General features: G+C 41.2%; 1 protein-coding gene across 1 annotated transcript in view; it reads left to right on the top strand.

The window, feature by feature from the left end:
* Nucleotides 1-2,595: 2,595 nt before the first annotated feature.
* The window catches only part of nfatc4 (nuclear factor of activated T cells 4), a 31,859-nt gene continuing 11,146 nt past the window's right edge, over nt 2,596-23,308 (top strand). Inside the window, exons 1-6 of the mRNA XM_062023190.1 lie at nt 2,596-2,995; nt 17,690-17,856; nt 17,928-18,434; nt 18,506-18,681; nt 22,519-22,681; nt 22,760-22,860. Coding sequence (XP_061879174.1) covers nt 2,791-2,995; nt 17,690-17,856; nt 17,928-18,434; nt 18,506-18,681; nt 22,519-22,681; nt 22,760-22,860 — 1,319 coding nt within the window. The 5' untranslated portion in view covers nt 2,596-2,790. The remainder of the gene's footprint in view (nt 2,996-17,689; nt 17,857-17,927; nt 18,435-18,505; nt 18,682-22,518; nt 22,682-22,759; nt 22,861-23,308) is intronic.

The raw sequence follows: 23,308 nt of genomic DNA, 5'->3' as shown, positions 1-23,308 counted from the left end.
AAAACAAGAAAGTTTGATCATATTACGCCTATACTGGCTCACTTGCACTGGCTTCCTGTGCACTTAAGATGCGACTTTAAAGGCCTACTGCCAATACGGCCGGGTTAACTTATAAAGTGCAATTTTAAAATTCCCGCCACACTTCCGGTTGAAAATCTCCTTTGGATATGATTTTTGCGCGTGACGTCATAAAATGCACGGAAGTGTTTGGGCCCTATTGGACACAATACATAAAGCTCTGTTTTCTTCGACAAAATTCCACAGTATTCTGGACATCTGTGTTGGTGAATCTTTTGCAATTTGTTTAATGAACAATGGAGGCTGCAAAGAAGAACGTTGTAGGTGGGATCGATCGGTGTCTTAGCGGCTAAGTACAATACTTACAGCAACACAACAAGGACTACTTACCCTGATAGAAGACGCCTAGCCGATGCTTGCCGCCAAACCCACGGATGAAGTCCTTCGTCGCGCCGTTGATCGCTGGAACGCAGGTGAGCACGGCTGTTGATGGGAAGATGAGGGCTGGCTGGCGTAGGTGGAGCGCTAATGTTTTATCATAGTTCTGTGAGGTCCGGTTGCTAAGTTGCTAAATTAGCCGTAGCGTCGTTAGCAACAGCATTGTTAAGCCTTACCAGGCTGAGAATTTTTAACCGTGTAGTTACATGTACATGGTTTAATAGTATTTTTGCTCTTCTGTCTATCCTTCCAGTCAGGGGTTTATTTATTTTGTTTCTATCTTCATTTGAGAACGATGCTAGCACGTTAGCTCAGTAGCTAAGTGTGTCACCGATGTATTGTCTTGGAGATAAAAGTCACTTTAAATGTCCATTTCGCGTGCTCGACTCTCATTTTCAAGAGGATATAGTATCTGAGGTGGTTTAAAATACAAATCTGTGATTTACAATAGAAAAAGGAGAGAGTGTGGAATCCAATGAGCCAGCTTGTACCTAAGTTACGGTCAGAGCGAAAAAAGATACGTCCATCACTGCCTCTCAAGTCCTTCACTGTAACGTTCCTCATCTACGAATCTTTCATCCTCGCTCAAATTAATGGGGTAATCGTCACTTTCTCGGTCCGAATCTCTCTCGCTCCATTGTAAACAACGGGGAATTGTGAGGAATACTAGCTCCTGTGACGTCACGCTACTTCCGGTACAGGCAAGGCTTTTTTTTTATCAGCGAGCAAAAGTTGCGAACTTTATCGTCGATTTTCTCTACTAAATCCTTTCAGCAAAAATATGGCAATATCGCGAAATGATCAAGTATGACACATAGAATGGATCTGCTATTCCCGTTTAAATAAATAAAAAATCATTTCAGTAGGCCTTTAAGGTTTTAATACTTACGTATAAAATACTACACGGTCAAGCTCCTGCCTATCTTGCCGATTGTATTGTACCATATGTCCCGACAAGAAATCTGCGTTCAAAGAACTCCGGCTTATTAGTGATTCCCAGAGCCCAAAAAAAGTCTGCGGGCTATAGAGCGTTTTCTGTTCGGGCTCCAATACTCTGGAATGCCCTCCCGGTAAAAGTTAGAGATGCTACCTCAGTAGAAGCATTTAAGTCCCATCTTAAAACTCATTTGTATACTCTAGCCTTTAAATAGACTCCCTTTTTAGACTAGTTGATCTGCCGTTTCTTTTCTTTTCTCCTCTGCTTCCCTCTCCCTATGGAGGGGGAGTTGCACAGGTCCGGTGGCCACGGATGAAGTGCTGGTTGTCCAGAGTCAGGACCCGGGGTGGACCGCTAGCCTGTGCATCGGTTGGGGACATCTCTACGCTGCTGACCCGTCTCCGCTCGGGATGGTTCCTGCTGGCCCCACTATGGACTGGACTTTCGCTGATGTGTTGGATCCACTGTGGACTGGACTTTCACAATATTATGTCAGACCCACTCGACATCCATTGCTTTCGGTCTCCCCTAGAGGGGTGGGGGGGGGGGGGGGGGGGGGGTTACCCACATATGCGGTCCTCTCCAAGGTTTCTCATGGTCATTCACATTGACGTCCCACTGGGGTGAGTTTTCCTTGCCCGTATGTGGGCTCTGTACCGAGGATGTCGTTGTGGCTTGTGCAGCCCTTTGAGACACTTGTGATTTAGGGCTATATAAATAAACATTGATTGATTGATTGAAATGGGGGAGGGAGGTTTTTTGGGTTAGTGCACTAATTGTAAGTGTATCTTGTGTTTTTTATGTTGATTTAATTTTTAAAAAAAAAATTTAAAAAAAAAAAAAAAAAAAATTTTTTTTTTTTTTTTTTGTGCGGCCCGGTACCAATCGATCCACGGCGGTGGTTGGGGACCACTGCCTTAAAGGTTCTGTTTTCGCCCTGGTGGTCACTCTGCCACATTGCAGCCCCTTCTCACAAGTATGGACCACGTCTGGATTTCTTTCGTATTTCCACGACTGTGAGAAAGTTGATGAGCTGAGGAGGAAGAAGGAGGGACTCTGAGGGAAGGGGGCTAGGGGGCGGGACGTCGCGGTGATTGACAGACAGGTGGGCCTATGAGGGAAGGAGCCGCAGAACCAACCCGAGGCAATTAAGGGTAAAGGACGACAAAATATTTGATAAACTTTTTCTTCCCCCTCCTCTTCCTCTCTCTTGCGTGGGGATGACGATGGAGGGAGGATGAACGTGGGGGAGGAGGGTGGGTTGGGGGGGACAAAAACAACCAGCCATCACGTTTGAAGTAGAAGACGAACTTCAAGGGAAAGAGACTTTGTAAGGATTATTTCACCCCCCCCCCCTCTGAAACTTATTCGGGACTGCTTGGGCGTCCTCCTCGCCGATGGGGGCCGCGCCGGGCTCCGGCTGGGAGGAGGGCGAGTTTGAGTTCAAGTTGGTGTTCGAGGAGGATCCTCCGCGGCCGGGCCGGGGGACGTCGCCGGCATCCATGCCGGAGAAGAGCGCCGTCGGCCGGGAGCGAAGCGAGGCGGAGTCCGCTGACAGCAGCGGTGGAGGTGGAGGTGGAGGTGGAGGTGGAGGTGGTCCAGGTCAGTCTGGAACATTTCTCGCATAGCGTGTGAAAGATCTCCCCCCTTATCCCCCCCCCACGGGTGGTCTGACATGCATGGGAACATTCGTGCGTGTGACGAGCAATGTGGTTGTAATCAGGCGTGCGTGTGAGTTTAAGAGCTGCCATCTGGGAAGGAAGTCCAACCTCTGCGGACCGAACACAACTCCACTCTCAGCCAGCCCGCACCGTCCACCGCCACGGCCGGCACTATAGGCTCTTGGTGGCCTCAAACAACATTTTGTTGGTGGTTTTGGTCTTTAATGTTACTTGTGTGTTCAACTAAATTGTTTTTTTTGGTGGTGGTGGGGGGGGGGGGGGGGGGGGGGGCGCATTTCCAGAAAGCTAAGGATCTCTTCACGATTACCGTATTTTTCGGACTATAAGTCGCAGTTTTTTTTACATAGTTTGGCCGGGGGTGCGACTTATACTCAGGAGCATTGGCGTTGTCAGGCCTATTTTGGGGGGGCTCAAGCCCCCCTAAAATGTTTTAAGCCCCCCTAAATAATTTGGTGTTAAAAAAAAAAAATCTTTTTTTTTTTTTTTTTTACAAATACATGCCGACATATTCATTATAAAGTGGCCCGAATATGAGTTTAAATAAAACATCATATAACCTGTCATATTATTCACTCAGTTTCCCCTCACTTCATAGCGTAAGGTAGAGAGCCGCTTTAGTGCGTCGGTATCCAATCCATTCCACTTGTTCATATAAAAAATGTTATGTCAGACCCACTCGACATCCATTGCTTTCGGTCTCCCCTAGAGGGGGGGGGTTACCCACATATGCGGTCCTCTCCAAGGTTCCTCATAGTCATTCACCGACGTCCCACTGGGGTGAGTTTTTCCTTGCCCGTATGTGGGCTCTGTACCGAGGATGTCGTTGTGGCTTGTACAGCCCTTTGAGACACTTGTGATTTAGGGCTATATAAATAAACATTGATTGATTGATTGATTGAAAAAATGCCCACATCACTCAAAATCCAGTCCGCATTTTCTCTGCGACCTTGCTTGCGGTCCTGCAGGTGTACGAAGCACATTAGCACACAGCACTGCAGAACAAGAACCTTCCATCCATCCATTTTCTACCGCTTATTCCCTTCGGGGTCGCGGGGGGCGCTGGAGCCTATCTCAGCTACAATCGGGCGGAAGGCGGGGTACACCCTGGACAAGTCGCCACCTCATCGCAGGGCCAACACAGATAGACAGACAACATTCACACTCACATTCACACACTAGGGCCAATTTAGTGTTGCCAATCAACCTATCCCCAGGTGCATGTCTTTGGAGGTGGGAGGAAGCCGGAGTACCCGGAGGGAACCCACGCAGTCACGGGGAGAACATGCAAACTCCACACAGAAAGATCCCGAGGCCGGGATTGAACTCACAACTACTCAGGACCTTCGTATTGTGAGGCAGACGCACTAACCCCTCTTCCACCGTGCTGCCCGTGAGAAAAAACATTTGCTATGTAATTTGCTATTGATAATATTATAGAATGTATAACCATTGACCAACCAAGAACCTTGTGTCTGCAATTGTAAATAATTTAGTTTTTAAGTTTTGTGTTTCTTGTAGAATCTATATAAAGTAATATACATTAGCCTATTGTTAAAATAATGAAAAAAACATCATAAAATATATTTGTTTTATTGTATTGTTACATTAATAGCTGTTGTATTATTATAGGATGGCTTGTTAAACATTTCATGGGATTTTCAGAGGGTGGAAAAACCAAGACATTTAATATAAAATGTAAAATGAATAAATACATAAAAAGAAAAAGAAAAAAAATGGTTAAAAGCCATCGTCCCGGGGAGCATTTAATTTCGTCCCGTGCATTTTTTTTTACCGTCCCCAGGACGACGGGACTACGTTAATCTCAAGCCCTGGAAGTTACATTTTATTGTTTGCATTACTTGTTTCAGCATTGCACTTTGAAGATGGTCCCTCAGCTCTTTGACAGCTTTGGCTCTTTTTCAGATCAGCAGACTAAGTCTTTCTTATTTACAGTATATATAAACGTTTCTCATTTCTATTCAGACTTCCATATATATTTAATTTCCTTAACGGCTTGCCATAATATATATATATATATATATATATATATATATATATATATATTATATACAAGCCAAATTATCCAGATCCAGATATTACTTTAATTCAAGTAATTAAGTAATATTTCCAGGGCTTGAATTTACAACCATTTTAGTCACATATGTGCCCAAAATGTAATCTGTGCAACTTCAAAATATTTGGGAACAAACAATTATTGTATTGTGAGCGAAAGTGGTGGCATTAGCCTCTATGTTGTGAAGTAATAACATAGACTCTATGTTATTAATTCACAACATAGAGGCTAATGCCACGACTTTCATTGTGTTTCAGTGCATCTTGAAGGATCATGCAAGTCATTGTTTCTTGTTGATGCTGTAAACAAAATGTCACTGTGCAAACTCATGTTTGTTGTTGTACTGAACACAGATTGAAAATAAACCGACTGAAATAATAATAATAACAATGAATCATTTCTAAGTCTTTGTTAGCCGTTTGTGAAGTTTTGTGCTCGTGCGCTACGTTCGCTCGCATCCTGTGCATCTCCTGGGGGCTAAGCCCCCCCTGTCCTTAAAAGCTAGTGACGCCCCTGCTCAGGAGCGACTTATGTGTGAAATTTAGCAGGCCTGGCCCTAACCAATCTGGCGCCCTAGGCAAGATTTTAGGTGGCGCCCCCCCACATCGGCAGTGAAGTGTATATACTCACAAGAAACCGAATAGCTTTGTCTTTGACCTTTTTTTTTTAACTTAAATAAAGCAAATTAACATATATGAGAATGTTATGTTATGATTATCTTTAACCGAATCACAGCAGTGCTCAAATTAAAAAACAGCATTCCCTCTCATGTGATATTGCTTAATTAACATTAATGATGTGCACTTTAACAACTAGGCTTACAACTATACCTAATATATAAAGGAGTGGAAAAGTGACTATTACCTGCAGGGCAAACATTAGCTAACCAGAAGGCAATAACAATGTCAACAAAAAACACCTGCGTAAAAGATCTAATACAAATGTCCCTGAGGAATGTAAGGTGGGAGTACTGTAATTACTTAACGTTACATTATTATTTTCCATAACAATTTAGCCCCCTCCACAATATTAACCCGACGTTAAAACAGAACTAGCTATTTATTGATTAGCAATTGCCGAATCATGTAACATTAGCTTAATGCTAAAAAGACAGGTTACCATCACATTCTGTAACAGACAAATAATTTCATGTAGGCTAACGTTACCTACCTGCTACCTCTGTCTTTTTCTCGTTTCTCCTCTTCTTTTCTCTTTTTTCTTCCCTGGGCACCTGACAGTTTTGGCCGTTTTGACATCTTGTGTTGATTTTTTGATGTGTAAGAGTCATGATACGGGAAGGGAGGGTGCGCACCGTGCGGGGGGATGGGGGGGGGGGGCATAATGTTGTAACAAATAATATTTCTATTAAATAGGCTTTACTTTGCATTTTAATTAACGTGGGATTATTTTTTGTATTTAGAAATAATAGTACCAACTTTTTTTTTTTTTTTTTTCTCCAACATTTGTGGCACTGGCGTGGCGCCCCCTGATGGACGGCGCCCTTAGCATTTGCCTATACGGCCTATGCCACGGGCCGGCCCTGAATTTAGGGATGATGTTTGATAAGAAATTATCGAGTTCGAGCCTATTATCGAATCCTCTTATCGAACCGATTCCTTAACGATTCTCTTATCGAACCCAGATAGGTTGTTGTATATGGAAAAAAACCCACAATATTTGGTTTAACAAAAGCTCACTTTTATTATATAAGAAAAAAATAAAATCTAATAAATAAATAAATATTGACTGTTACCCCCCTAAAAAAATAAAATAAAATAAATAAATATTGACTGTTGTTACCCGAAGTATATTAAGTGGGATTTTTCTGAAAAACAAATATATACAGTAACACAAAAACAACCTGTCTCTGTGATCACTATAGGTGTATAAATAATAATATAGTGTTAAATAAAATCAGTCCCTTGGGCACAAAACTGAAAATAATACAGCTCTCCAAAAAGTGCACTTCTGCTGCTATTTGACATAACTGTTTGTTATGATGCTTTGACATTTTTGCACTTTATTTCTTTATTGAAAGAAAATTCTATGAAGAGAAAAGTTGTTTGCAAATGTGGTTACAATGCTAAAAAATGAAAAGTTAAAGCTAAAAAAAGAAATACAATTTGAGTTAAAATGTTTCTTTATTAGGGGGAAAGGTGTGATGTTATGAGCTAGGGAAAATAACAACTACAGTGTTTCCCACACATTCATTTATTTGTGGCGGCCCGCCACGAAAGAATTACGTCCACCACAAATAAATAAAACAAACAAAAAAATTTTTTTTTTTTTTTTTTTTGTCCTGTCCAGCTTCTCAGGCAAATCATATAGTTGATGTAGATGCCCATATAGGCTGTTCAGATTTACTTTACAAAAGAGAAGTGTAGGATACTTCTCTTGTTGCCTTATTTGTATTTGACCACTACTGTTTTCTGTTTATTTGTTACTGACTGTGGCAGGACACCTCTGCCTCTGTTTCACTTTATGTTGCTGGTAAATAATATGGTTGTAGTAGTAGGCTAAAGTTACATTATTTAGTATGCACTAATTAAAGGGGCAGAGCTTTAAGAGACATTTTAGCTTTTATATTTTATAAGATATATTTTTTGTAAGAACCACAATTAATAAATATATTTCAGTGAATAACTTATTGTTCAAATCTGTATATAAATATGTACATAAAGCGTTGTAATTATATTGTAAAATGGATGGATGGATGGACATTTAAAACAAAACTGTTATTATTAATTAGTAAGTATACATTTTTTGAGCCTTTTTAGAGAAAATCATATCATTGTAGTAAATTATGCAAATTACTCGATGGTGTCATGGTGACCACGCCCATAGATCAATACGCCCATAACCACGCCCCCATCGCCACAGGTATCTTGGCAGTTTATGGGAAACACTGAACTACACTACCCAGCATGCATTGGGAGTGACGAGCATGCGCGGTAGCCCCGAAAAGTGTTGTTGCATGTCGCCACCCGGCAGCTAAGAATGAGGTTATGAGCACGCTGTGAAAGTAAGCGTCAAGAACTCAGCCAACACGCCTCGTCTGCATTATTTATAATTAGACAGACAACACATATAAAGTGTGATTTTGTTTTGTTTACAAGGAAAGAAAAACAAAAGTTAAAAAAGGGAGATGTGTTGTATATATATGTATGTGCTGCGGTTGCTTTAAGAACGTTGCGACAGCTGCCGTAAAGGAGGTGCGTTGCTAGCCTGGTTGCTATGTTTCCGGTTGGTCGTAAAAGTGTTCGTCATGTGTTTGTACCCTGCTCAAATCTCTCAGTAAAGTTATTCATTGGATTATACCTTTTTGTTTTGAACTTTATTACACCTTGGAGCACTTTTTCCGGTCCATTGTTTTTCCTGCTTTCGCTATCTGCGCCTAATGACTGAGCTACGTGACGTCATTTATTGTGATGTCACACGGAGCATTTCTGGTCGGGACAGGATTCTAGGGATTTGAATAAAGAACCAACTCTTTTTCTTTACTATAGTGGTCTCGATAATGGGTACCGGTTCTCAAAAAGGGATTCGAGTCCGAGGACTCTGTTCTGTTGTTATCGAACAATCGGGAAAACCGGTTTCGAGTGTCATCCCTAGTGAAATTATTAACACATTACCGTAAAATATCAAATAATATTATTTAGCTCATTAACGTAAGAGACTAGACGTATAAGATTTCATCGGATTTAGCGATTAGGAGTGACAGATTGTTTGGAAAACGTATAGCATGTTCTATATCAGTGGTTCTTAACCTGGGTTCCATCGAACCCTATGGATTCGATGAGTCAGGCTCAGGGGTTCGGCGGAGGTCAAAACACGCCAGACTCATCGTGTAAATACAAACTTCTCCCTATCGGCGTATTACGAATATGGCAACAGCTGACTGATTTGCAGGTGTGTAATTTGTTGCGAGTTTATGCACTGTGTTGGTTTTGTTCTTTGAACCAGGTGATGTTCATGCATGCTTCATTTTATGCACCAGTAAAAAAACATGGTAACGCTTTATTATGGGGAACATATTCACCATTAATTAGTTGCTTATTAACATGCAAATTATCAACATATTGGCTCTTAACTAGTCATTATTAAGTACTTATTATTGCCTTATTCGGCGTGGCTTTATTATAACCCCAACCCTCCAAACCTGACCCTAACCCTAACCAAATAACTCTAAATTAAGTCTTTATTACTTAGAATATGTTCCCCATACTAGAGTGTTACCAAAAACATATAACTTTGTCTTGAATTTGAAAAAAACAACATTTTATTTGTCACTAAAGAAGGGTTCGGTGAATGCGCATATGAAACTGGTGGGGTTCGGTACCTCCAACAAGGTTAAGAACCACTGTTCTATATGTTATATGACTCTTACCATAATATGTTACGTTAACATACCAGGCACGTTCTCAGTTGGTTATTTATGCCTCATATAACGTACACTTATTCAGCCTGTTGTTCACTATTCTTTATTTATTTTAAATTGCCTTTCAAAAGTCTATTCTTGGTGTTGGCTTTTATCAAATAAATTTCCCCCAAAAATGCGACTTATACTCCAGTGCGACTTATATATGTTTTTTTCCTTCTTTATTATGCATTTTCGACCGGTGCAACTTATACTCCGAAAAATGCGGTAGTCTTATGTTGTATATCGCAGAGAACCAGCATCCTCTACGGCAGTGTTTTTCAACCTTTTTTGAGCCAAAGCACATTTTTTGCGTTGAAAAAAATGTAAAAAGTCGTTGTCGCAATTGTTGGATATGACTTTAAACCATAACCAAGCATGCATCACTATAGCTCTTGTCTCAAAGTCGGTGTACTGTCACCACCTGTCACATCACATCATGACTTATTTGGAGTTTTTTGCTGTTTTCCTGTGTGTAGTGTTTTAGTTCTTGTCTTGCGCTCCTATTTTGGTGGCTTTTTCTTTTTTTTTTGTGGTATTTTCCTGTAGCAGTTTCATGTCTTCCTTTGAGCGATATTTCCCGCAGCTACTTTGTATTAGCAATCAAGAATATTTCAGTTGTTTTATCCTTCTTTGTGGGGACATTGTTGATTGCAGAACCTCCAGGTTCTGTAACAGCTTCTTCCCTCAGGCCGTAAGACTCTTGAACGCGGCATAATAACCCCCTCAATTCCCCCCAAAAATGGATTAACTTGCTGGAATATAAAAACAATATAACATACATCCATAAACCTGGATGCATATGCAAAAGTGCAATATATTTATCTGTACAGTAATCTATTTATTTATATCTGCAATTTTGTTCTTATCTGTACTGCAAAGTTCAAATTTGAATGACAATAAAAAGGAAGTCTAAGTCTAAGTCATGTCATGTTCGGATGTACTTTGTAGACGCCGTCTTTGCTCCACAGTAAGTCTTTGCTGTTGTCCAGCATTCTGTTTTTGTTTACTTTGTAGCCTGTTCAGTCTTAGTTTAGTTCTGCATAGCCTTCCCTAAGCTTCAATTCCTTTTCTTAGGAGTACTCACCTTTTGTTTATTTTTGGTTTAAGCATTAGACACCTTTTTACCTGCACGCTGCCTCCCGCTGTTTCCGACATCTACAAAGCAAATAGCTACCGGCTGCCACCTACTGATATGGAAGAGTATCACACGGTTACTCTGCCGAGCTCTAGACAGCACAGACAGTCAACACTGCTCTACGGCAGTGTTTTTCAACCACTGTGCCGCGGCACACTAGTGTGCCGTGAGATACAGTCTGGTGTGCCGTGGGAGATTAAGTAATTTCACCTATTTGGGGTAAAAATATTTTTTGCCAACAAGTAATTATAGTCTGCAAATAATGTGCCGTTGTTGAGTGTCGGTGCTTTCTAGAGCTCGGCAGAGTAACAATGTTATACTCTTCCATATCAGTAGGTGGCAGCAGGTAGCCAATTGCTTTGTAGATGTCGGGAACATGGTTTGTCGTGATCACAATATGCGGGAGGCAGCATGCAGGTGAAAAGGTATCTAATGCTAAAACCAAAAATAAACAAAAGGTGAGTGCCCCTAAGAAAAGGCATTGATGCTTAGGGAACACAACTAAAACTGAACTGGCGACAAAGTAAACAAAAACAGAATGCTGGACGACAGCAAAGACTTACAGCGTGTTGAGAAGTCCATTGCACCGGTCACCCAGGGGGTGGGGGTGGGGGAAACCTCCAAGGTTTCTCATTGTCATCCCATTGAGTTGAGTTTTTTCTTGCCCTTATGTGGGATCTGAGTCGAGGATGTTGTTGTGGCTTGTGCAGCCCTTTGAGACACTCGTGATTTAGGGCTATATAAGTAAACATTGATTGAGAAAAGATGGCGTCCACAATGTACATCCGAACATGACTTGACAATCAACAATGTCCCCACATAGAAGGATAGCAACAACTGAAATATTGTTGATTGCTAAAACAAAGCAGGTTTGGGGAATAGCGCACCTGTTCAAGAAGTTGCATTAATGGTAAGAAGTATTTTATTTGATTATTGGTTAGCTTCAGAATAAAAATGTTATTAAAATGAATAAGATACTTATTATACTCTAAAAATGTTGGTCTTACTCAAAAGTGCACGCATTTAGTTGTATTCAGTGTTAAAAAATATTATATGGCTCTCACGGAAATACATTTGAAAATATTTGGCTTTCATGGCTCTCTCAGCCAACAAGGTTCCCGGCCCCTGTTCTACGGCATGGGTGTCAAAGTCAAGGCCTGTGGGACAGATAGTATCTATGACCCCCTGGGATGATATTTGATTAATTGTCATGTCTGTGTGATCATGTTTGGTTTTAGTTATGTTCGGTTTTGTTTTTGGACTCTTTGTGCACTCTTCTTTGTTTTGTCACCATAGCAACCCATTAGTTTCACCTGTCATGTCACGCACCTGTCTCACGCTTTGCACTCGCACACCTGTCACTGATCATGTCACTGCTATTTAAGCCTGTCTGTTTCAGCTGATCGTTCTGGTGACATTATCCTATCATACCATGCTACTTCTGATATCCTTTCTACCTCTGCTGCCTTTCATAAGAAGCCATAGTTCCATGACATAGTTTTCATGCTGTTCCATGCCTAGTAAGTTGTTGTTTATTGTTCATAGTTTCTGCCTTTGTGCAAGTTTTGTTTCATTAGTCAAGTTTGTTCTCCGCCATTGTGCGCGCCTTTTGTAGTCTGTTAGTGTTTAAAATAAAATATGTACTTAGATTCACGCCTTGCCCGCGCCAACTTTCCTTTGCATTCCGGGAAAACACAACACCCCAAGGTCCACGTTTTGACATTAGCATTAGAACCGGCCCGCAGGCCACAACCGCATACTGCTGTTTTGTACGCAGCAATACTCCATCAGTGTTGGCGCTGTAAGGCATTTGGTTTGGACTTGATCCTTGGTTGGGATATTTGCAATTTCATGTAAATATCTTCCATCCATCCATCCGTTTTCTACCGCTTGTCCCCGAAAGGGACAAGCGGTAGAAATGGACTTTGCTGTTTTATTTTCAATGTAACAATAGAAAATACATACTCATATAGTAGTACAGTTGGCACAGTACAGTAAACTGACAGTTAATATTTCAACATTTAACATGTGACATTTCTAACAATTTTGAACAGAAAAGGTTCATGCACATTCAGGTAAATTCTTCAAAATTACAATGAAATTTTTTTTGGCTGGGGGCCGGGCTGTTTATATGCGCACTAATTGACTGAAAGAGCACGCACTTGGCGCGATGATGTCATGTTGTCGATGGAAAAATGCATTTTTAGACCATATGATTTGCCTGAGCGGCTAAGAGACCCCGAGAGTAACGAGCGGTTGCTTTTTTTTTAGTTTTTAGTATAAGTTTGCTGGTTTCAAGAAATGTAATACCGAGCGCATATCATTATGTCAAGATAATGGCACTAGCATTTACTTCATTTAAGAATATTTTTCAACATATTGAGCAAAAAGGTCTAATTTTTTTTTTCTACCAAGAAAAGTGCACTTATTAGTGAGAATATACTTATTTTAAGGTATTTTTGGGTTCATTAAGGTTAGCTAATTTTACTTGTTTTGGAAAGTCTTGACAAGCCAAATTTTCTTGTTCTATTGGCAGATAATTTTGCTTAGTTCAAATAAAATACCCCTCATTTTTGTATATTTTTTTCTTGTTGAGTTTTTGCAGTGCACTAATTGTAAGTGTATCTTGTGTTTTTTATGTGGATTTAATAAAAATAAAATAAAATAAAAAAATAAAACACGATACTGATAATAAAAAAAACGATACAGATAATTTCCGCTATTACATTTTAACGCATTTATCGGCCGATAATATCGGCAGACCGATATTATCGGACATCTCTACTTGTGAGTGTTGATGACACAGCTTTGCAACAGTTGATATTCTAGTTTCAAGCATGTTTTACTCAATATAGGTCATCAAATCTCAGCAACAAGCTGTAATATATTACTGAGATCATTTAGGACCAAAACCCTTAAAACAAGTAAAACACTCCAACATAAAATCTGCTTAGTGAGAAGAATTATTTTATCAGACAGAAAATAAGCAAATATCTCCCTTATTTGAGATATTTCATCTTACTTAGATATCAGTTTTTGCAGTGTGCATTAGTGAGACAGAAATGAACTCCTCTTCGATGTTAATTTCTGGAACTTTCTGCGTTATAACACTTCTTATACATAGCAAATTCATGTGGCTGCAGGAGTTACTTCAAATTGGGCTTGCATATACTAAGTTCCTGTTTAAAAGAAATGCAGCACTGCAGTTTTAATGACTTGGAAATGTTTTGTTGCCAGGAAACATTTGAAGGTTTTCTTTGTTTTTCCACCTCGGCTTTTCATTTTGTTTTCGTCGAGCGTCCACGTCAGCGGAAGACAACACCGCTCTTTTGGTTTGAACGCTCGTTGAGCGCATAAAAAACGACAGGAAGTCACGGCACCAATCGTCCAAAGTCATTAGCGGAAGATAGTTGGCTTGCAGAACTGTATGATACTTTGAATGATGCGGTTAGAACGTTGGTGTAAAAGTTTGTTGTTTGGGGAAATGAGCAGGCCAGAAACAAAAAAAAAGGTTGCGGGGTCTGTTTAAGTAAATTACTTCCATACGACTGTGGAATTATGGAATATAAACTACTCTAAAATCTACATATGAAAACCGCCTCATTATTTATGGGACCTTTATATCGTCTGATATAATCAAGTGTGACATAAGCCGTCCAGTTTCGGGGATGTTACGTACTATTTAGGTATTTGCCACTAAACAAGAGCTCCTGTTAAATTTTATTTGCACTCCTTCAAACTAGCGTGCAGCCAAAGGAGACGTTAAGAAGGTTGAGCAACAGCTTTTATCACGTGTCAGCTTTTGGATGGCACACTTTGAGCACGGCTATACACGAAAACAATTCATTTTCAAAGCCAATACAATAAACTGATTAAAAAATATGCATGTCAGCTTTGTGATATTTTAGGGGTGTGTGATACATATTGGGACAGATAATTATCATGCTAATACAAACCCCGTTTCCATATGAGTTGGGAAATTGTGTTAGATGTAAATATAAACGGAATACAATGATTTGCAAATCATTTTCAACCCATATTCAGTTGAATATGCTACAAAGACAACATATTTGATGTTCAAATTGAAATAATTATTAACTTTACAATTTGATGGCAGCAACACGTGACAAAGAAGTTGGGAAAGGTGGCAATAAATACTGATAAAGTTGAGGAATGCTCATCAAACACTTATTTGGAACATCCCACAGGTGAGCAGGCAAGATTGGGAACAGGTGGGTGCCATGATTGGGTATGAAAGTAGATTCCATGAAATGCTCAGTCATTCACAAACAAGGATGGGGCGAGGGTCACCACTTTGTCAACAAATGCGTGAGCAAATTGTTGAACAGTTTAAGAAAAACCTTTCTCAACCAGCTACTGCAAGGAATTTAGGGATTTCACCATCTACGCTCCGTAATATCATCAAAGGGTTCAGAGAATCTGGAGAAATCACTGCAGGTAAGCAGCTAAGCCCGTGACCTTCCATCCCTCAGGCTGTACTGCATCAACAAGCGTCATCAGTGTGTAAAGGATATCACCACATGGGCTCAGGAACACTTCAGAAACCCACTGTCAGTAACTACAGTTGGTCGCTACATCTGTAAATGCAAGTTAAAACTCTCCTATGCAAGGCGAAAACCGTTTATCAACAACACCCAGAAACGCCGTCGGCTTCATTGGGCCTGAGCTCATCTAAGATGGACTGATACAAAGTGGAAAAGTGTTCTGTGGTCTGACGAGTCCACATTTCAAATTGTTTTTGGAAACTGTGGACGTCGTGTCCTCCGGACCAAAGAGGAAAAGAACCATCCGGATTGTTATAGGCGCAAAGTGTAAAAGCCAGCATGTGTGATGGTATGGGGGTGTATTAGTGCCCAAGACATGGGTAACTTACACATCTGTGAAGGCACCATTAATGCTGAAAGGTACATACAGGTTTTGGAGCAACATATGTTGCCATCCAAGCAACGTTACCATGGACGCCCCTGCTTATTTCAGCAAGACAATGCCAAGCCACGTGTTACATCAACGTGGCTTCATAGTAAAAGAGTGCGGGTACTAGACTGGCCTGCCTGTAGTCCAGACCTGTCTCCCATTGAAAATGTGTGGTGCATTATGAAGCCTAAAATAGCACAAGGGAGACCCCCGAACTGTTGAACAACTTAAGCTGTACATCAAGCAAGAATGGGAAAGAATTCCACCTGAGAAGCTTCAAAAATGTGTCTCCTCAGTTCCCAAACCTTTACGGAGTGTTGTTAAAAGGAAAGGCCATGTAACACAGTGGTGAACATGCCCTTTCCCAACTACTTTGGCACGTGTTGCAGCCATGAAATTCTAAGTTAATTATTATTTGCAAAAAAAAAAAAAAGTTTATGAGTTTGAACATCAAATATCTTGTTTTTGTAGTGCATTCAACTGAATATGGCTTGAAAAGGATTTGCAAATCATTGTATTCTGTTTATATTTACATCTAACACAATTTCCCAACTCATATGGAAACGGGGTTTGTATGAGGAATTATGAGATAACACAGATGAATGTGTTAACATGAAAAAATAGCTCCAACTCCAACTGATTGGAGGCGAGGTGAGCAAACCAAGCGCTCCTTTTCTCCTAATCATGTTGTAAAATCCCCCTGAGCTCGTTGTAAACAAACATGGCGTGGATCGTTTTTGGACTTCCTCACTGTTCCAGAGGAAGACATTCCATGCGCTATTTGCACCAAATTCTGCAAACATTCCGCCAGGAAGAAAAAGAAAAAAGTCATTACGCGTCAACACATTAAACCTTATCACCCACCTGAAACTCCAGCATCGGTACAAAGAACCCTTTTCTTCTTTTTCTCCCCCCTTTTTTTTTTATTGAGACAAAGATTATTTATCCATCAAAAGTAGGGCGTAGAATAGGACATTATAAATAATAAATAAACTTCTTGGTCAAACTACATGATTGGCAAATAAACCCACCGCTTGCTGGTTAGCTTACTGTTTCACATTCTGTTTGAATTATATCATGTTGACTGACATGTTATTTAACTGAATTGTGCTTTGCCAAAGATGCTAACAGTGAGTGAGTTGCTGGTATGGCAACAATTACCTTTTACGAGACGAATGCACAGCTAATGATGATGATGATGATGATGAAAATGGATATACTTGCCACTTGATGATGTTTGGCCATATAATGAGGGTCTCTCATGCAAGAACAGCGTTTCCCATAAACTGCCAAGATACCTGTGGCGGTGGGGGCGTGGCTATGGGCGTGGTCACCATGACATCATCGAGTAATTTGCATAATTTACTACAATATGATTTTCTCTAAAAGGCTCAAAAAATGTATACTTACTAATTAATAACAGTTTCGTTTTAAACGTCCATCCATCCATCCATTTAACAATATAATTGCAACACTTTATGTACATATTTATATACAGATTTGAACAATAAGTTATTCACTGAAATATATTTATTAATTGTGGTTCTTACAAAAAATATATCTTATAAAATATAAAAGCTAAAATGTCTCTTAAAGCTCTGCCCCTTTAATTAGTGCATACTAAATCATTTAACTTTAGCCTACTACTACAACCATATTATTTACCAGCAACATAAAGTGAAACAGAGGCAGAGGTGTCCTGCCACAGTCAGTAACAAATAAACAGAAAACAGTAGTGGTTAAATACAAATAAGGCAACAAGAGAAGTATCCTACACTTCTCTTTTGTAAAGTAAATCTGAACAGCCTATATGGGCATCTACATCAACTATATGATTTGCCTAAGAAGCTGGACAGGACAAAAAAAATAATTTGTGGCGGACGTAATTCTTTCGTGGCGGGCCGCCACAAATAAATGAATGTGTGGGAAACACTGAAGAATGTTTCCAAGAGGGAGTAAACATTTTGTGGTTTAACAACAAAAAAAAATCTTTGATGTAAAGTTGTCTTACGTCTGAAACTTAAAATATACATTTCTTGCCAATAATCAGGGACAGACAGCCACCTCGCTGCCACTCATGCGGGCCATTCCATCCGCATCCCCAGCCCCCCGCCTTCTGCCAATCAGAGGGCTGGGATGCATTCCCCGCCTCCCCGGAGAGCGACAGTCAAGGAGTTCAGCGGAACCTACGAGAGCCTGCCGGCACGCTCTGTTCAGGTAGGAAGAAGAAACGCATCCCAAGATTCGAGTAAAGTTCAACAAAAAGATAAAGAACCTGCATCCGTCAGGTTTCAGAGTCCCGCGTGGTGGAGTGTCCCAGCATCCAGATAACCACCATCTCCCCCGAGGACGATCCGGCACCCTCCAACTCCTGGGACATGGATGGCGGTGGCAGGTGGGACAGGGAGCGCCTCTACCTCCCCCTGCTGGACCCTTTCACCTACCGAGACAAATGCCCCGGCTCGCTCAGCCCCAGCCCCGCCTCCAGCCTCTCCTCCCGCGGCTGGCTCAGCCCAGCATCCAGCTGTGACTCCCTGCTGACGGAGGAGGAGGAGCTTAACGAGGCCGCGCTCCATTTCGGCCTTTCGCCCTCTTCCAGGCCCACTTCCCCGAGCGGTAAGAAGCGCAGGAACTCGCCCCTGGCCTCCCCATGCTCCTCCCGCAGGGCCAGTTATTCCGAGGAGCTGCACGGCGGCATCCTGGAGGGCGCAGACTTAAGCCTAACGTCACAAGCTCCGCCCAACATCTGTGAGCTAAGCATCCCGCAGAAAACCAGGAAGACGTCAATGGAGCAGGTATCTGTGACACTCCATCTAAAACGTACTGCCTGTAACAGTCATCTCACTCCAACTTCTTGCCCACTTAGTTGTCTCCAAGGGAGGTGGATCGGGAGCAAACCCCAGGTCCCAGCCCCTCCTGTCCGCTTCCAGAAACCCTGCAGACCAGGAGAGAGCCCCCTACGATGGGTATGGACTACCTTTCGGTGCCCCCCGCTTTGGCTTGGGGTCGAACACGGGCCAGCGCTCACAGTCCTCTATTCAGGTAAGTCACAACTAGGGTTGCAAAATTCCGGGAATATTCAAAGTTGGAAACGTTCCATGGGAATTAACGGGAATAAACATTGAATGCAACATGCTAGATCTTGCAGCATGATTATTAGCTAAAACCACCTGTTTTAATGCACATTCCGTAGAATTTCAACCCTGCACTGTGCATTCCTCAGTCACATGTGCAGTGCATTCTTCCATCACATGCACAGATAATTCCCAGCATGCTACACACTACAGCAGGGCTATTGAGGCCACACTAGTATTTGAGCCCAAGGACTTCATCCAGTCAGGTAAGTTTTGTTGATATTACTGGGGTAAATATTTTTGATCCATGGTATTTAAAGGCCTACTGAAATGAAATGTTCTTATTTAAACGGGGATAGCAGATCCATTCGATGTGTCATACTTGATCATTATGCGATATTGCCATATTTTTGCTGAAAGGATTTAGTAGAGGACATCGACGATAAAGTTCGCAACTTTTGGTCGCTGATAAAAAAGCCTTGCCTGTACCGGAAGTAGCGTGACGTCACAGGTTGAAGAGCTCCTCACATTTGCACATTGTTTACACCAGCAGCGAGAGCGATTCGGACCGAGAAAGCGACGATTACCCCATTAATTTGAGCGAGGATGAAAGATTCGTGGATGAGGAAAGTGAGAGTGAAGGATTAGAGTGCAGTGCATGATGTATCTTTTTTCGCTCCGACCGTAACTTAGGTAAAAGGGCTCATTGGATTCCACACTTTATCCTTTTTCTATTGTGGATCACGGATTTGTATTTTAAACCACCTCGGATACTAATATCCTCTCGAAAATGAGAGTCGAGAACGCGAAATGGACATTCACAGTGACTTTTATCTCCACGACAATACATCGGCGAAGCACATTAGCTACGGAGCTAACGTGATAGCATCGTGCTTAACTGCAGAAAGAAACAGAAGAAATAAGCCCCTGACTGGAAGGATAAGCAGCAATGCTGTTGCTAATGACGCCATTGAAGCTAACTTAGCTACGGGACCTCGACAGAGCTATGATAAAAGCATTAGTTCTCCACCTACGCCAGCCCTCATCTGCTCATCAACACCCGTGCTCACCTGCATTCCAGCGATCGACGGCGCGACGAAGGACTTCACCACGATGATCGGTGCGGTCGGCGGCCCGGAGGAAGTCAACCCAGACAGGTGAGGACAGCGGTGCGGCGGCAGACGGCGTTGTAGCTTTCGACGACACCCCGGCCGCCATCAGAGTCTGCAAGAAACATATATTTCCCCAAAGTTACGTACGTGACATGCACATAGCGACACGCACGTACGGGCAAGCGATCAAATGTTTGGAAGCCAAAGCGGTACTCACAGTAGCGCGTCTGCTATCCATCTCAAAGTCCTCCTGGTTGTGTTGCTGCAGCCAGCCGCTAATACACCGATCCCACCTACAGCTTTCTTCTTTGCAGTCTCCATTGTTAATTGAACAAATTGCAAAAGATTCACCAACACAGATGTCCAGAATACTGTGGAATTATGTGGTGAAAACAGACGACTTAAGCTGGCCACCGTGCTATTCCAAAATGTCTGCTTCAACCCGTGACGTCACACGCAAACGTCATCATACCGAGAAGTTTTCAGCCGGATTTTTCCCGGGAAATTTAAAATGTCACTTTATAAGTTAACCCGGCCGTATTGGCATGTGTTGCAATGTTAATATTTCATCATTGATATATAAACTATCAGACTGCGTGGTCGCTAGTAGTGGCTTTCAGTAGGCCTTTAAGTTTAATAGATGTGTAATTGCTTGTTACTGTATGACTGTAGACTACTCCAGCAGACTTCCACTCGAGCTAGCGAGCTGTTCCTGTACTTGTTAAATTATTTTGGGGCCAATATCTCTAGCTAGCTAGTTTTATGTACCACCAGAGTCTCATAATGAACCGAAAATATTTCTCCGTTAGCCGTGATGCTAATATTCTCTATGTTAATTCCCATTCATTTATGCTAACAACGTTAGCGATCCGAATTGACCTTTTTTGTGATCTGTAAAGTTCAACTAGCAAATACTACATCAAAACGTGTAGTTTCCTCTGCCTTCTGTTCTGCTAGCCATTCTGTTGTCATACAACATTAAGTTATACCGTATTTTTCGGAGTATAAGTCGCACCGGCCGAAAATGCATAATAAAGAAGGAAAAAAAACATATATAAGTCGCATTTTTTGGGGAAATTTATTTGATAAAAGCCAACACCAAGAATAGACATTTGAAAGGCAATTTAAAATAAAGAATAGTGAACAACAGGCTGAATAAGTGTACGTTATATGAGGCATAAATAACCAACTGAGAACGTGCCTGGTATGTTAACGTAACATATTATGGTAAGAGTCATTCAAATAACTATAACATATAGAACATGCTATACGTTTACCAAACAATCTGTCACTCCTAATCGCTAAATCCCATGAAATCTTATACGTCTAGTCTCTTACGTGAATGAGCTAAATAATATTATTTGATATTTTACGGTAATGTGTTAATAATTTCACACATAAGTCGCTCCTGACTATAAGTCGGCCAAACTATGAAAAAAACTGCGACTTATAGTCCGAAAAATACGGTACCTTGATTTAGCATGCTGATTGAGTGTTCATTTATTCATCTAGCCCAGTGGTTCTTAACCTTGTTGGAGGTACCGAACCACACCAGTTTCATATGCGTATTCACCGAACCCTTCTTCAGTGGAAAATGTTTTTTTTTCAAATTCAAGACAAAGTTTTATGTTTTTGGTAACACTTTAGTATGGGGAACATATTCTAAGTAACAAAGACTTAATTTAGAGTTATTTGGTTAGGGTTAGGGTTAGAGGGTTAGGGCCAGGGTTAGAGGGTTAGGGTTATATGCCAAATAAGGCATTAATAAGTACTTAATAATGACTAGTTAAGAGCCAATATGTTACTAATTTGCATGTTAATAAGCAACTAATTAATGGTGAATATGTTACCCATACTAAAGTGTTACCATGTTTTTTTACTGGTGCACAAAATTAACCGTGCCTGAACATCACCTTGTTCAAAGAACAAAACCACAACAAATTACACACCTGCAAATCAGTGTGACTTCTGCTGTTGCCGTATCCGTAATACGCCGTTTTTATTTACATGATGAGTCGGGTGTGTCTTGACCTCCGCCGAACCCCTGAGCCCGACTCACCGAACCCCTAGGGTTCGATCGAACCCAGGTTAAGAACCACTGATCTAGCCTATTTCTATTCATTTGTCCATAAGTAAACATATTTTTAAAGACTACTCCAATTGTTTAGCTGACTATTTATGTCTGTGTGTGGCATTGCATTAGTGTTTTACAAGAATAAATAAACACAAACAGAATAATGCCACGTACACCTTCTGATGTGTGGAGACATTTCACCCCAACCAATGTAGGCGGAAAGGCTGTGTACATTTGCAAATACTGTGCAAAGAGCTACGTCAAAAATGCCACAAAGATTCAGCAGCATATAGACAAGTGCCCAATAATATATAATTATTGTAATTCAGCATTAATTCCCATATATTCCCATGGACGGTGTCCAACTTTGAATAATCAAAAAATGGTCAATATTTCCAAACTTCCCGAGCTTAACTTCCCGTGGTAAATTTCCGGACCCTTTCCACCCCTTTGCAACCCTAGTCACCACCCTTCTCCTGGGGTCCCACATTACACATAGCTGGTTTCACTCAGCCTTCTGCCAGCTCTCCAGATCTGGTCATTTGCCACCCCCTACTGGTCTGAGATCTTGGTGAACTCGCACACTGCAGGCATCACCAATTGATCCAAATATGTCCAGGTCCAACGCCATGCCGCCACTCGACTGGCCCCTCCCCTCCCAGTTTGACCAGTACGAGCTGCGCATTGAGGTGCAACCCCGTCCGTACCACCGGGCACACTACGAGACTGAGGGCAGCCGGGGAGCTGTCAAGGCCATTCCAACGGGACATCCTGTCATCAAGGTGACATAGTGGCACAGCACCTGTTCAATCCAAATCGAATACATGTCGAAACCATAGCACACTAATTACTCTTTGCAGCTGAGTGGATACACCGAGAGGAAACCGCTTTCCCTGCAGGTTTTTGTCGGAACAGCAGATGATCGATCCATCAGGCCACACCCTTTCTATCAGATACACAGGTATTGGGAAGTGCTTGGGAAATTCTTGGAATGATGTATGGTGCCAAAATCCTTGCGCCTAGAAACCACATTCTGCCTCATATATACAGTATATATATATATATATATATACAGTATATATATATATATATATATATATATATATATATATATATATATATATATATATATATATATATATATATATATATATATATATATATACACTACCGTTCAAAAGTTTGGGGTCACATTGAAATGTCCTTATTTTTGAAGGAAAAGCACTGTACTTTTCAATGAAGATAACTTTAAACTAGTCTTAACTTGAAAGAAATACACTCTATACATTGCTAATGTGGTAAATGACTATTCTAGCTGCAAATGTCTGCTTTTTGGTGCAATATCTACATAGGTGTATAGAGGCCCGTTTCCAGCAACTATCACTCCAGTGTTCTAATGGTACAATGTG

The sequence above is a fragment of the Entelurus aequoreus genome, linkage group LG16 (genome assembly GCF_033978785.1).
Source record: "Entelurus aequoreus isolate RoL-2023_Sb linkage group LG16, RoL_Eaeq_v1.1, whole genome shotgun sequence".
NCBI lineage: Eukaryota > Metazoa > Chordata > Actinopteri > Syngnathiformes > Syngnathidae > Entelurus > Entelurus aequoreus.
Note: the sequence above shows the minus strand (reverse complement) of the source record. Positions and strands in the feature narration are given on the sequence as shown.